Source organism: Chionomys nivalis, chromosome 16, assembly GCF_950005125.1.
Source record: "Chionomys nivalis chromosome 16, mChiNiv1.1, whole genome shotgun sequence".
In the NCBI taxonomy this organism is placed as follows: Eukaryota; Metazoa; Chordata; class Mammalia; order Rodentia; family Cricetidae; genus Chionomys; species Chionomys nivalis.
The window spans coordinates 32,738,215-32,753,099 of NC_080101.1; the positions used below are offsets into that span (position 1 = coordinate 32,738,215).

Below are 14,885 nucleotides of genomic sequence, written 5' to 3' on the forward strand. Positions count from 1 at the left end.
GATTGATCTCATGTGTAGACAAATGGCACCATTGCTTGCTTAGGGGGAAAGAACTTCCATCAGCCTGTGTGTGCACTGTAGTCTGTGCACCGGACAGTCACAGCCTCCCTCAGCCTGTGTGTGCAGCGTACCATGCATCTAACTTGAACCTTCTTAAGTTCCATCTAGAGAGATTCCCAATAGTTATGTTCCAACTTCAGACTAACTTCTTGTTTTTTGGGTCTGGAAAGCCCTACACACTGTTCTTTCTGGACCCTCCTCCCTTTCCTAGAAGGTCAAATTATATTTCAGTTTTATAAAACTCTCTCAGCACATCCAAGACCCTGGGTCTAGTCCTTAACACTGCAAAATAAATTACAAAAATTAGTTACCCCCCCCATCTTCCCCTCTGCCACTATGTGTCCCCGGGTTATTTGTCAATCAATCCTGTATTATTGCAAACGTTAGAAGCCCTGGAATTCCGCATGTTGAGGTTTTTCTGTCCAGATACAAACAAGCACTTGAATATAACTGAAGCATGGTTTGTGGAAGGAAATGCCTCTCCTCACTAACAGGGAGAGGCTGAGTGAGAGAAAACGCTTCTCCAAACTACTGAGCGAGAACTGTGGATTAGTTTTCACTGCAGCCAACTGCCTCGGACGTGACAAGGTCAATGTATGTCTGTGGCAGTTTCCAGGGGCTTTTTCATTAGTGGTAATTCTCAGGCTGTGGTGAGGGCCGAAGCTGGGGGTTGCAGAAGTAAGCGTTCATTACCTGTATATCACTCCCGCTTACGTGCCCTCTCGTTCACTTGTTTTACTCATTCACCACTCAGGCTGCAGTAAGCAAAGATACCTGAAAATGGGGCTAAGAAACATGTCTTCATTTTCACAGTTCTAGAGGCTGGGAAGTGCAACCTGGCACCGCACGTGCACACCTGATGAGATCCTAGTTCACAGAGCGGTCTGCTATGACATCACATGAGGATTTCTTTCTTTCGTTGTTTGTTTTTTTTTTGTTTGTTTAATTTTTTTTTGTTTTGGTTTTTTGTTTTTTTGTTTTGTTTTGTTTTTTGAGACAGGGTTTTTCTATGTAGCCCTAGTTGTCCTGGAACTCACTCGGTAAACCAAGCTGGCCTCGAACTCAGAGATGTGCCTGCCTCTGCCTGGCATTAAAGGCATGCACCGCCATGCCCGGCTACACCAAGGTGGTTAGGGAGGGGCTAAGACCATTTATGAAATTGCCTCTCTCCTGATCTTATTGTCACCATCCCCTGCCAATATTATCATTTGGGGACAGTGAAGACTCACCATGTGAATTTGAGGAGGAGGATCATAACTTGTATTTCCTCAATGAATGCTTCCTGAGAATCATCGCACGCTGGCTACAGTAGCTGACAGAGATGTAACTGTGAACAGATACATTCTCTGATGCTACAAATGTTGTAGTCTTCTAGGGAAAAGAGCAACCAAAGGTGGGGGGTGGGGACAATATAAGATACTATGTTAAGTACGAACATGGGAGAAATACAGGGTGCTAGGCAACTAGATGAGGGTGGGGTGAGCCGGGAGAACATTCTGGAGGGAATAATACTTTAGTTGAAGTTTGTATAGCAAATGGGAGTTAGCCAGACAACAATCCACGGGGCACTGCAGGGCTGGCTCACAGGTGAAGAGCCTGGGCTGCTCATGCACAGAACAGTTGCGAGTCTCAGCACCTACGTGAGGTGGCTCGCGGCTTCCTATAACTCCAGCTCAATGGCACTCCTCAGACACTGCTCTCTAGTGCCCTCTCCACTGTGAATACACATCATTCAATTTTTTAAAACCTATTCTTGAAGGGGGCTGCTGGTGAAGAGATGGGTCAGTGGTTAAGGGCATTTGATGTTCTTGCAAGAGGACTCAGGTTCGGTTCCTGGCTTTTTCAACAGCGTCTCGCCACCTTCTGTCATCTCCAATCCCAGAGGATCCACTGCCCTCTGTTGGCTCCCATGGATACCAGGCATGCATGTGCTGTACATACTGACATGCAGGCAGACATGTAGATATAAAACTAATTGTCTACAAAAGAAAACACAAAGCCCCCAAACCAAAACTCTGGTATGTGGCAAGAAATCTAGCTAAGCCTGGAGTCAGACGCAAGCGGAAGAATCTTGGCTCCTAAGAGCTGCAGTAGAACTGCAGACTGTAAGATCCAGAGGTGACTCTCTGCAGATAGAGAGGTGCATGTGTGTAAAATCACATTTAATAGCTTTGGTTTCACCCTGGAGGCAGGAAGCTAGTGGCCTTAGAGTTCTGTACGGACAGAGGTCTTGGTCCGGTTAGCCCCTTAGGAAGGTTTCCCACCTGCCAGGTGGAGAGAGAGCTGCACTAATAAAATAAGGGGGCCTGGTAGGGGAGCTGCATGCACCTTGCAGGAGGTGCTGCAGGTAGCAATGCTGGTGGCATGAGCTGGGGGAGGGGCGAAGGGTTTAGAAATGGAAACCGCCTAGACAAGGTGTGGTATTGATGATCCTTCGCACAAAAATGGAAGACTCTCCTAGTGAATAAAGGATATTTTATTTGTGAGGGTACTCAAATATCACATCCAAGAGAAGGTCTTGATCCTTTTTGTGTGCTGAGATCACATTCCTAGGCCACCACTCCTTTCCCAAGCTACCTAGAAATAGCCTGCCTGCCTGCCTGCCTCCGTCTTTCCTTCATTTCTTCCGATCACTTCTGTGCTTCAGTTTTCTGGAATCTTCCCCGGTCTGTGTCTATACTGTGACAGTCCAGAACAGAGGCAACCGTCCAGGAGACATGTGTGGGTGAGGGGCAGCCTGCAGTAGCTGGGTAGTGGTGCTGGAGATGCGGAAGATGCGTACTGTGTTTACAGTTGCTCCTTTGTACGACTGAAACAGTACTTTCTATGCCTGGCAAATAGCATGTCTGAACGAATTAATAATCTGTTTCAAACATATAATCACATGTTAATCTTCCCCTTTCTTTGGCTCCAACCACTGTGAGAGACCAGAGGGCAACACAAAGGGGCTGGGGAAGGGGAGAGAAAGGGACATGAAGAGTCGAGGGGTGGCCGGTTTCTTTCTAACCATTTGCAGCTGTCAGCTTGTTTGGGGACGTTTTTTTCTTTTTAGGCAGAAGAACAAAGTCTTGCTCCACGCAATTGTTTTCTTTGGCAGAGCGAACAGACACTTTCTCGAGGCGCACACCGAGATAATACAAAACATCTGCTCAGAGAGCTCCGTCCCTGCAGCTGCGTGAGCGCCTGAGCATCCTGAGAATGGGAGGCTTCTGCGGATGAGAATGAGAACTGTTTTCGGGAGGCCGGGCAATGCGGCTGGGTGGGAAGAGCAAGCGAGTAAACAAAGAGAGGATGCAGAGTCTTAAGAAACATCTGTGCTCGTTTCTCCCGCCTTCCTGATCCAGCGGCATTGTGTCTTGCAAGAATTCTGGAAATGGTGTGTTCCCAGCGCTGCTGCCAGAAGAAGTCTGTTTTCTTTTCTCACATGTGTGGGATATTGTTTTTCTATGTGAGCTATTAAGAATGAGTGATTTTTATGACTTGTGGAGGGATTTTCACGTGCACACTCCTATTACTGGACTCCAAAGACAAAAAGGATAGCACAAATGCCCTCAAACCTGCAGGGTGGCTTCGAGGAGAAAGGTGGACATTTCTAGTTGTGACTGACATGAGATTGGGGTCTCTAAGGGTTCAACTGGGGCGTTAGGTTTCATGACAAGCTCCTTGGACAGTTCATATGGTACGCCCCCATATCAGTTTTCTTCCAAACTGGCTTTTCAGAAAAAGCTTTGTTGTTGGGGAAAGAGCATCTTCACCTGTCCTGGTTCATTTGCCTCCCTTGATAGCATCTGAACTGTGACAAGGAGAAGTTGGCTATAGCAATTGGACCACCTGGCACCATCACCGTGGGCCTTCTCTGTGTCTGCCTGCTCTGAGCTTCAACCACACATGGCAGGGTCACCATCCCTCTGCTAAGGATACTAAGTCTCCTGGGAGTTAAAATAGCCTGCCCCAAGGTGAGCAGCATGAAGATTCCACAGCTGGAATCTGACACAGGTACGATCGATGTCCAAGCCAGATGTTTAGCCAGTGCCCTAGCCCCGACACGCAGGTTTGGAGAAGTAAATAAAAGCCAGGCTACCGTGTTCCACCTTCATCTTCTATCAAGTTTGCTTCTTTGATCCTGCCAATTGGATGGGATCAAAGGAGCCGTGAGAACTTTGTGAAGCTTCCCAGCAAGGTGGAAAGCAACGGTCTCTAGAATTTGCACACTTGAGTTCAAACCCCTTTCGTCTCAAGTCCTGGAAGCTCTGGAAGCCCTGAGTTGGTCCTGTCTCTTTCCAAGCTTTGACGCCACTGTCAGGCATGGCAGAAGAGCTCCACCCTGCCCGGAGAATCATTTAAACAATTCATAGCCATCCTGCCCAGGCTCTATGCTGGGCAATAACAAATCATCTGTGGGGGAGACTGATGCAGCCCCTGTCTTTATGTAAGGCATAGTCCCAAAGCAGGATTCTTAATAACTGTGCTATGGTCTGTGACTTGCACAAGAAGACCTCAAGAGAAAGAGAGCAGATGCCATAAGGAAGAACAGTCATTGTCTAGGTGTCTACAAGGGCGGAGGAATCAACAGGTTGCTTGCGGAACTTATATTTGGAGAGAGTTCTCTAAAGTCTGCAGAGACAGGTTCTCCTGCTCTGCCCCTCCAGAGCCCAGGTTTCAGCCACCACTGACCACAGCCACAGTCTCATTGCCAAGCGTTGACTTTTCTCACCAGGGGAAAGAATGAACATCTCATAGCTCCGAAACTGTGTTTAGGTCTTGTCCACCTTTAAACCCTTTGTCAGCCTTCTGTCTTCTCTGAAGCGCTCTCTCTCTCTCTCTCTCTCTCTCTCTCTCTCTCTCTCTCTCTCTCGTTTATAAAAGAGGGATCACACAAGCCACAATTTGGTTTTCTTTAGAAGAGTCTGAAAAGGAACTAGTAGCAGGGAGGGTAGAGGAAAGAAAAAGCAAGCAAGAAAAAAATGGGTTAAAGCTCAGAATTTCCTGGAATTTTTATTTAATTTTCTTTGGGAGAGAAGAGATTTACTAAGTCAGAGATGAAAGGGAAGTCTGCACACAGAGGCCCCCGAGAAGTTACAATCTGTGCTAGGTTTAGCTCTCTCTCTGAATGTGGCCGGGAGATCTGACGTTGTGGTTAGACAATTCATAAACCAGGCAGGGCTTCGTTTGGATGCTGGCTCCTGACAGAGTACCAAGACCTCTGGATCAGCAGCCAGGGCTGCAGAGCTGTCTCGTCAGCACCCAGCCCTCAGACCCACCTCACTCTTGCTCCAGTTCTCTGGCCTGCCTGCCTCCTTCCCAGCCTGGAACAGAGTCCCGCTGGGAACCTCCTGAGTGAGTGCCTTGGATCCTGACCTCTGCCCGGACATGCTTCCTCCTCTCATTCTGGAATCTGAGCTCATCCTAGCTCTACTTTAGGTTCACTAATTCTGCTTCAGTACTGGTCCATTTGTGAAGACCTCTGCACACCGCATGACCCAAGGTCATCCATCAGAGGACCCAAGGTCATCCAAGTCCCGGGTTTTTGTCTGTCGCTTCTTCATAGATCACTCATCTGAGTATGTTCTCTTCTTGGAATCCTAAGATTTCCCGGCTTTAATCTGAGAGTCACAGGATGAGAGATAGACTCAGTTATCAGCTGTAAGTCACGGAGATCTGCCAGCCATCTTTCTCATTTCCTATCTCAATTCTTATCTACCTGTTCAGAATGATTGTTACACATTTGGCTGGGTTATCATAAAGTCAAAGTTTAACTCCAAACCCCTAAGACATGCCTCTGCTGCAGCGGAGACTGCTGGTGAACATTGTCCTAAGACATGCATCTGCTGCAGCGGAGACTGCTGGTGATCCCTGCCCTAAGACATGCATCTGCTGCAGCGGAGACTCCTGGTAAACACTGCCCTAAGACATGCATCTGCTGCAGCGGAGACTGCTGGCGATCCCTGTCCTAATACATGCCTCTGCTGCAGCGGAGACTGCTGGTGAACACTGTCAACATACCTTTCTGATTGAATGCAGTGACTGAATTTTCTTTTACCAGCTGGAAACCTTGATTGAAAGAATAATAGAGTTAATGATTAAGAAAAGGAAATTTCAAATTCTTTCTTCCTCCCCTACAGGCTTGACAATGTTCTTCATTACAAAGTTCTCCCTTCTTTCAGAAACAGCACGCAGCATCCCATGTCAAAACTATACAATGACTGGCAAAAAAAGCTCCCATCTCTGCTGTGGGCCTTCCCCTCTCTAAAACAGGAAGTGCTGAGTTCACGTATTACTGAAACAAGACCACTATTCTTTCTTGATCTGCTTTGGTTGATACATTCCCTGCCTCCCTTGTGCCAGAGACTTTAAAAAGTAGAACCGAAGTATGAAATACTTCCACCGTTTGTAAAACTAGTCTCTAGGCAAGACATACACATGAAAAGCTTATGGAAAATATGCAGCGTTCACGTTCTTTCTTTCTACCCTACAGGCTAGACAAACTTATTCTACATTACAAAGTTCTCCGTTCTTCCAAAACCACCCCTCCCCATTGGCAACTAAGTATCCATTGCTGACCTGTTCCTGGGATGGCATCTCCTGATGCCGTGGACTTCTTCCTGCCCTACCCTCTCTGTCATCCGTTGTTTGCTTGTTTGTGCCCCTGTGCTGTTGAAGAGTAAATTTCAAATACTTCATTATGCTGGGCCGTTGAGTGCTATGTCTCCTACGGGTCTCAATGCAAGTCAAACTGCAAAGGTACCTGTACTTTGGGTTTTAGAATTTGGCCAATTTGAGATCCCAGCCACCCTGTCGTGTGACTATAGCCAATACTTCAGAGCCTCTGCGTTACTCATCTGTGAAATGGGAATAATTAAACTACCTTACAGGGAATGATGGCTTATTCAGTCTTCTGCAGCTTCCCTCACTTGTCTTAGAGGAAGTCCGTCATATCTGTAGGATACTCTTTGGAAGATTCTGGGTGCTCTCTCTCGGTATTCAGTGGCAGTTTAGTGGCCCTATTTCACCAGAGAAAGCTCTAAAACTCAAGTAGCTGCCCCCACCCCGTCTTTGCCCTGGGTTTGCCTCATCCGTGGATCCTAGCACCTGTTGCCACATCGATCAGCCACCACACTGCACCCACATTCTCCCTGAGTTTGTTCAATGCATTGACTTTGACTTTCAAGAAGAGCTGGTATCCTCAAAGGGACCTGGAGAGGCAGATTCCATCACAACCCGATGCCAGACAGATTCTGTCTCTCCTGTTGTGCCCTGGAGGGAGGAGGATACCAGGAGAGTCCCCTGACAGAGCGTCTCATGGCAGATAACTGCCCCTGGTTCCTGTAGAGCGAGAACAGCAGACTGCAGGCTCTGAGGACCTGGGGCATCCATACGATAGAACTCTACAGTGATCTGGAAGCTGGTGATCTCACCTGTCTTTTCTGGACAAGGAAATTTTCCTCATAACAGTGACTGGATGCAGAGGGATAGGGTCATCCCCATTTGTGAGCTCCTGCTATATTCTAGGCACTGTAGGATAGTCTTACACACGGTGACACCCTCCCCACCGCAGAGCAAGAAAAGCCTTGCTCTGACCCCTCCTTTAGAGCTGAGAAACCAAAGGTTAAATAACTGGCCCTGGTCATAGAGCTGGGAAGGGGGTGGGAGGCGAGTAGGAATTCAAGCAAAGTCTGTTTGACTTTGAAGTCCATTACAGCTGGGTTCCTACTAAAGGCAGGGTAAACAGCAAGAGTGTGCGTAGCTTTCAGAGGGAGAGGGGAGGTGCCAGTCTGCTGCTTGCTGCCTCCACCCAGCTGGAAGTTTTGGTCACCAGACTGGGGAATTTGAGGGCCTCTTCCAGCCACCTGCTCTCTCTGCATCACGAAAACATAGCCCCTCAAAGAGATGGGGGGAGGGAGTGGGGCGCACACCGTCTGTGAATTGTCCACCTTGGAAGGGAAACGCACTTTGAATGGAAATTTGTAAATGGGCAGCTTTGTGAGGTACATCTAGTGGTAGAGAGATGTTTTGTTTTAACGGCAGGAATTTTCAAAACTTCTGATGAATTGTTAGCCGTCTTAAAAGGCAACGGGTTTACATAAAACTCCAGACTTCTGAAATTACCTTGAAAAATCCCAAGTGAGCCTTCATTCTCCTCTGGCCACTGGTGACTGGAGTTGAGCAGCCACCCACTTGTGCTCTTTAATCAGGTACAGTACTTTTTCCCTTGGGGTCCTCTCTGGTGGTAAGGAGTACCAGTTCCGCCTCCCCACTGCAGCACCCCGCCCCCAGCCACCATTTTTCTTTTCTTGGAAATAAGGGTCGAAAAGACCCTTCCTAGTGTCTTCATACATCTTTCTTTCTGTTCCTCTAGGTGTGCCCTTCCCAAAGAACTTCCTTCAGATCTGCAAGAAGATCCTGTGCCGCCTGTTTCGGGTCTTCGTCCATGTCTACATCCACCACTTTGACCGGGTCATTGTGATGGGGGCAGAGGCGCATGTCAACACCTGCTACAAACATTTCTATTACTTCGTCACGGAAATGAACCTCATAGACCGCAAAGAGCTCGAGCCCTTGGTAAGTGTCTCGGCAGTACGTGAGAGCTATGGAAAGCGGGGGGGGGGGATAGGAGGGAGCTGCAGAGTTAGACAATGTTCAGTGATCATCAAAGGGCCAGCCAGAGTGCATCAAAATGTCTACTGCAACCATGTAAATGTCGGAAGTTGCTCTCCGGGAGGTGATAATGTGTTGATATTATTCCTATATAATGATTTGGGCCAAGGAAGCTAGATTTAATACTCAACTCTAAAATCATAGAGACACTTTTTTTTCTTTTGGTTTTTGGTGTGTTTTTTTTTAAGATATATTTATTCATTATGTATACAGTGTTCTGTCTGCATATATACCTGCAGGCCAGAAGAGGGCGCCAGATCTCATTACAGATGCTTGTGAGCCACTATGTGGTTGCTGGGAATTGAACTCAGGACCTCTGGAAGAGCAGCCAGTGCTCTTAACTAACTGCTGAGCCATCTCTCCAGCCCCCTGGTTTTTGGTTTTTCAAGGCAAGGTCTCTCTATGTAGCCCTGGCTGTCCTGGAACTCTTGAGCTGTAGACCAGGCTAGCCTTGAACTCAGAGATTCGCCTGTTTCTACCTCCTCCCAAGTGCTAGGATTAAAGGCGTGTACTACCACCGCCGGACTGAGCCACTTCTGTGGTCTGTCACTACTAGTGACAGTGATGCTCAGAAACATTACTTTCTTTAGTCAGTAAATGATCATTGAACACCTGCTGCCTGACGGCTGCTGGGCACACAAAGTCAGACACCGAGAAAAGCAAGTCCTAAGGAAGAGTTCTGTGTCATAGGGAATTTGCTCCTTATCCCAAATCCCCTGGGGTGAAGTCATCATGGGTAGATCATTTGCGATTAAGAACATTTGAGATTAAGCTCTAGCTTTGTAATACGGATGAGTGGAGTCTGCTTTTGTTCTATTGTTTTTAAAAGAGATTTATTTTTGTTTTGTGTATGTGTGTTTTGCTTGCATATATGCACGCACAGTGCACCGTGTGAGCGGTAGGGTGCCTGTGGAGGCCAGAGGAGGGTCTCAATTCCCCTGGAACTGGAGTTACAGGTGGTTGTGAGTTGCCACGTGGGTGCTGGGAATCCAACCTGAATCCTGAAAGAGCGGCAGGTGCTTTTAACCACTGAGCTGTCCCTCTGTGCCCTGTGTTTATTTTCTTCAAAAGTACCTTTCACCATTGGCTTTAGCATGTGCTCGAGAGATCAAAGACCCTCGAAACCTTTGTGACAGGTACACTTTAATGTGGATGCTGTTCTCACAGGTAGCCCCAGTGACGCTAGTGAGTCCCTCCCTACCCAGTAGGATACATTACTTTATATTAAAATCATGTTTTTTTTTTCTTGAGAGAGTTAAAAATGTAGCTTTGCTAAATACAGTTGGCCAAACAAGCTTTATCCGAGTCTTTTTGAATGTTGACCAAAAGAGCCCAGGTGTCTGCCCTCCTCTTTCCCCTCCTTTCTTTGTCTGCACAATTGAAGTGATGTTTTATTATTATTTGGGTATCTGAGATCAACAGCTCACATGACTATGCCCAGAAAGATACTGTGTTATATTCACATAGCCTCCTAATAAGAGCTGAGCCCAACTGTGTGGGGAAGCAGCAGATGGGGAGGAACCAGAGCGGGCAGACAAACCGGTGTAAGGTATACTCATTTGAAGGATCTCAGCAGCCTCCGGCACGCAGGCCCTTCAGTCCGCCTGTTACTTGCCCTGCAGTCATTGGTCTGACAGCCTAATGTGGGAGGTGCTTGGCTGTGGGCTCTAGACTGGCTGGTTTATATTGGCTGTGTCTGTGTGTCTGTGTACAACTGTGAGTCAACAGTTTGCTTTCTCAGGTATTAACTAGTGTGTGTGGGAGGGGGTCCCTCTCGAGGTCAGCAAGATCCCAGGGATTAAAGAAGCAAAATGCAAAAATAAAATAAAGATTAAAAAATGAAAGCCATATTAGCTCTACATGTAGTGTATCTATGTCTAGTGAAGAAAATGGTGGTGGATCTTCTGCTATGAATTAGGAGTCTAATTCGTGGTCTAGAATTACACCCCGGAATACACACCAAACCGTTTACTTTGCATGCAGTTGAGATGTCCCTCACGTTGTTGGCTAAAGAATAGGTGGTCATCTTCACTTTCTTTCCATTGGGTTCTCAGGAAGCTTTCGGGACAGCCACCAAGTGATCTCTGAGCGTCGCTGTAGGACTTCTGTGAAAATAAGGCTAAAGGCGTTGGTGGTGGGTTTGCTAGTTTGTTCAGTATCGAGACTGCTGGGCGTAAATAACCAGCCCGAGAGTAAAAGGTTGTGCAAACAACTCGGGAGTGTGAGCGCTGGAAACTGTTGATAAAGCTAATCTCAGAAAATGTCAAGGACGTGGGGGGGGGGGTTGTGAGTAAAGAGACACAAAAGCAGCTGTGGCTGGGCCACACCCAGGTAGACAGGAACAAGTCCGCAGAGGCCACCAGAAGTTTATGCTTAGTTAACGTAGAGACGTTAGATGGACAGGGCTGAGCGTCAAGTTCTCCCTTGTGCACAGAAGCATAAAGGCTACTGTGGGGGAAATCAGCAAGGAGAGAAAGTCTTTCTCTGCCATCTAAATTCTCTCCATTGTATTCTGTTCCTGAAGAAAGGCCCCAGGAGCCAGAGAACCTGGTAGTGCCAGGAGCCGTCTTGCAGCCTCCCAGCCAGACTCTGAATAAGTCAGTATTCTAGAAAGAACTTCTTTGGGGGCCTGGGAGAAAAAACATGATTGTTCTCACTGGGAGCTGTTAGTAGAAGTGACAAGAGAAGAAGTAGTGGGTGCCCCCCCCCAAGTTTGTACAGGACTGGACACCGTGAATGTTTATGAGTCTAGTGATCACGTGATGGCCAGGCGTGGTGATGCATGCCCGTAATCCCAACACTCGAGAGGCATCCTCAGGAGGATTGCTGCAATTTTGAGTCTACATGGTCAGTTCCAGGCCAATCAAGGCGCTGTAGAGAGAACCTTTTCCCAAAATAGCAACAACAGGGGCTATTCAGAGCCCTGCTGTTCAGAGCCCTGGCCGCTCTTCCAGAGGACCGGGTTTGACTTCTAGCACCTTCGCGGCAGTTCACAGCTGTCTGCAACACCAGTTCCAGGAAATTCGACAACCTCTTCTGTCTTTTGTGGGCACTGAGTATGCACACGGTGCACAGACATATATGCAGGAGAAATACCCACACACATAGAATAAAATAATTCTAAGAACCCATAGCAATTATATCGTGCCAGGCTCATCTGCTGGGCAGATCACTAAGAGTGTTGTTTGTACCTGTGGCTTGGCACTCATGACCTAGTGTTCGTTGATGTTGCTGGAATTACCTGACTCTACGTCTAATGTTGCAGAGTTGCAAAGTACGTAACATAATCAGAGTTAGCATATCAATCAAATCAATACGCTTCAATCGGTACAGTATTTTCTTACTCTTATTTATTGTGGGGGGAGTGTGCTTATGTTTAGATGTGTGTTAGTTTTTGTACGCAGCTGCACACACGTGCACACATATGTGGGAGGCAGAGAACAACTGTGGCAGTCAGTTCTCTCCTTTCATCCTGGCTCCCAGGATCAGGACATCTAGCTTGGTGGCAGAGGCCTGTACTCATTGAAACATCTCACTGCCCCCAAATCCGTGTATTTTTATTTTGGATAGTCCAGCTACTCTATATGTTCAAAGCAAATTGTTGAGATATTATGGTTTATATAAGAGAGGTGTGTTTGGCGGACATTTACAACAAAGCCTAGAAAATATGCAATCACGAGTATCTTCTGCATCCCCAGAGGATGAATAACCAGGACTTTGTCTTCAAATTCTGGTCGTGCATTCTTCAGAGTGTAGTGCAGCAAGAGGTCAAAGGACAGCATTTGTTCAGCCAATTTCCTTCAAAACAGCAGCGTTCCCAGAAGTCCTCCAACGTCAGTGGGCCATTGGGGGAGTCAGGCTTAGCGTTCCACAGGGGGGAACTTGGAGCCTCACCTGGGTCTTCCCATCTCCCATGGGTGGGCACAGCCTTCCGTGACAAGGGTCAGCTGATCGCACTGGAGCAGTGCCAGCGGAGCATCTAGCACATGGCTTCTGTGGAGGGTCCAGGACCTCACAAGGGTAGGACACTCAGAATCACACACAGCCAGCGTAAGACCCAACCCCAGGGCTCGAACCCCAAACCTTCGCTTACTAACTTGTAACCTTTAACAAGACACTCAGTTTTTGAAGCCATCATTTTCCTCATTCACGGAGTCCCCATAATGGAATTACAAAAATTAAAGATTAGGCACACACAGTCAGTACTTAAGGCAACACACAGTCAGTACTTAAGAAATGTTAGCTATTAAGTCAGATAATGAATTCACAGTAATTAGTACTCAGTAAGTAGTACAACCCCACTTCTCCCTTCCCTGATTCTCGTGACTTTTCATCCATCCTAGTGATTCCTTAGGTAGCCTCGGAGCAAACATAGTTAGCTGTCTTTGTTTCTGTATCTCCCTTGGGTTGTCAGTCCTGTGAGGACAGCTACTAAATAAAATATAGTCCTGAATTGCCCATGCTTGGTACATAATAAATACTTGAAATGTTTTTTGGTTTTTGTTTGTAATTTGGGAAGAGTCGTTTAAGGATGAGGTACCTCTGTTACGAAGGATTACATAGAGCCATTCCTCCCTGGTACCACCTTATTTCATAATTGCACTTAACACATTTATGGGGACTAAAGCTTCATCCTGACTGATTTATAATAGAGAATAAAAGCAAATTAAGATACAGAGCCATGAAGGGGTGTGTTTAAACTATAGACCTGACAGAATAAAATGGCTACAACACCTCGACATTCTCTGCCCAGATGACAGATGAACTCACCTGGGAAATGTTGAATGCTCTCATCCCGCCTCAGTGTCCTGGTGCCCCAGACCCCAGGTAGCCGGCCCTCTCTATCCGAGTGCTGGAAGACCTGGGAAAACCTTGGTCTGCAGCGAACTGGGGCAATTGTTCATCCTGTCAGGCTCTGAGTAGGAAATCAATTTGAAATTTTGACACTGGGAAGAGGTTGCCCTGGCCAGACTAGTGAAGGCCATTAGGACTTTCCACCTCCAGAGCTTGCCTGATGGCCCCAGCTGAGACCTAACAGAGCCTCTCAGCCAGCCAGCAGCCTGGGAACCCAGAGAAACACATGCCATTCTGCTTGCTGTCCAACGGGGAGGGGATGGCTGGTGGAATGACAAGATAATCCATTTCTCATCTGAAGATGACCGAATTCAAGCAAGTTCACAGTTGTAGGAGAGGAAGCTTAAATGGTGCTGGTAATTGGGAAATGGGCCAGGCCTTGATTGGATAAGGAGGTTGCCGTTGGCCCTGGCTGCCCTGGGAGTCAGCTGATAGTATTGATCTAATCAGAATTATCATTAGCAAGCAAGAAGAGCGAGCACAGGGTTTTGATGGCCTTTCACTAAAAACAAAAGCAAACTCAAAGAGGGCTGTTAGCACTGTGCTGTGACTGAAGAGCTGACAGGCTCCTGTGAGAAGCTGGTGACAGGCAGGAGGGGGTTAGTTCATCCCAATGTGCCTGCTGACCCCTGAATGACCTGACACAAGCAAGGCCCTCCTAGTCGCTCACCAGGACTCCTTATCTCTGGCATTAAAGATGCCTCCTGGAGGTGCAGGCCAAAAAAGCAAAGGTTACCCCAGCTGCTGGGGCCAGGAGATCTCCAGTTATCAGGAAGGTGGTTCACACACACCACGTGCATCGTAAGCTCCCCGGGGTGGTGTTTTGAAATGGGTGTCTAAGAGCCTGATCCTGGATGCATGAATTACAATAATCGTCGAAATGAGGACTTGGTTTCAGACTCCATTGTATAGAGGAGTCAGCTGAAGATCTTGCTAAAGCACATCTTCTGTGAGTCTGATGGGACGGGACCAGAGAGGGCCCATGGGGAGGCTGCAGGACAGCTTGGTCTAAGGAAGCTGGTTCTCTCCTTCTACGATCTGGGGTTCGGAGATCGAACTCAGACTGACAGGCTTGGTGGCAGGTACCCGCACCTGCTGAGTCATCTCACCAGCCCCTCTGCTGAGCTATTATATGTATGATTTCATCTCTTCACCCTTTACCTCAGACGGGAGAACATGTGGTCCCATGCTTCACCATCCCTCATTACTGACATTGAGTTACACCAAAGCTCATCACTCAGTCCGTCCTCATTAGGTAGATACCTGTTACCTAACCACTGTCATAGTTTTCAGCACCCAAACTACCACTTTAACGT

At 47.4% G+C, this 14,885-nt stretch overlaps 1 protein-coding gene across 3 annotated transcripts in view; it reads left to right on the forward strand.

Annotated features, from left to right (window-relative positions):
- The window catches only part of Mob3b (MOB kinase activator 3B), a 168,218-nt gene that overhangs the window by 126,500 nt on the left and 26,833 nt on the right, over positions 1–14,885 (forward strand). For all 3 annotated transcript variants that reach the window (XM_057790925.1, XM_057790927.1, XM_057790926.1), the window contains exon 3: positions 8,417–8,619. In XM_057790925.1, the coding sequence (XP_057646908.1) occupies positions 8,417–8,619 (203 nt within the window). The remainder of the gene's footprint in view (positions 1–8,416; positions 8,620–14,885) is intronic.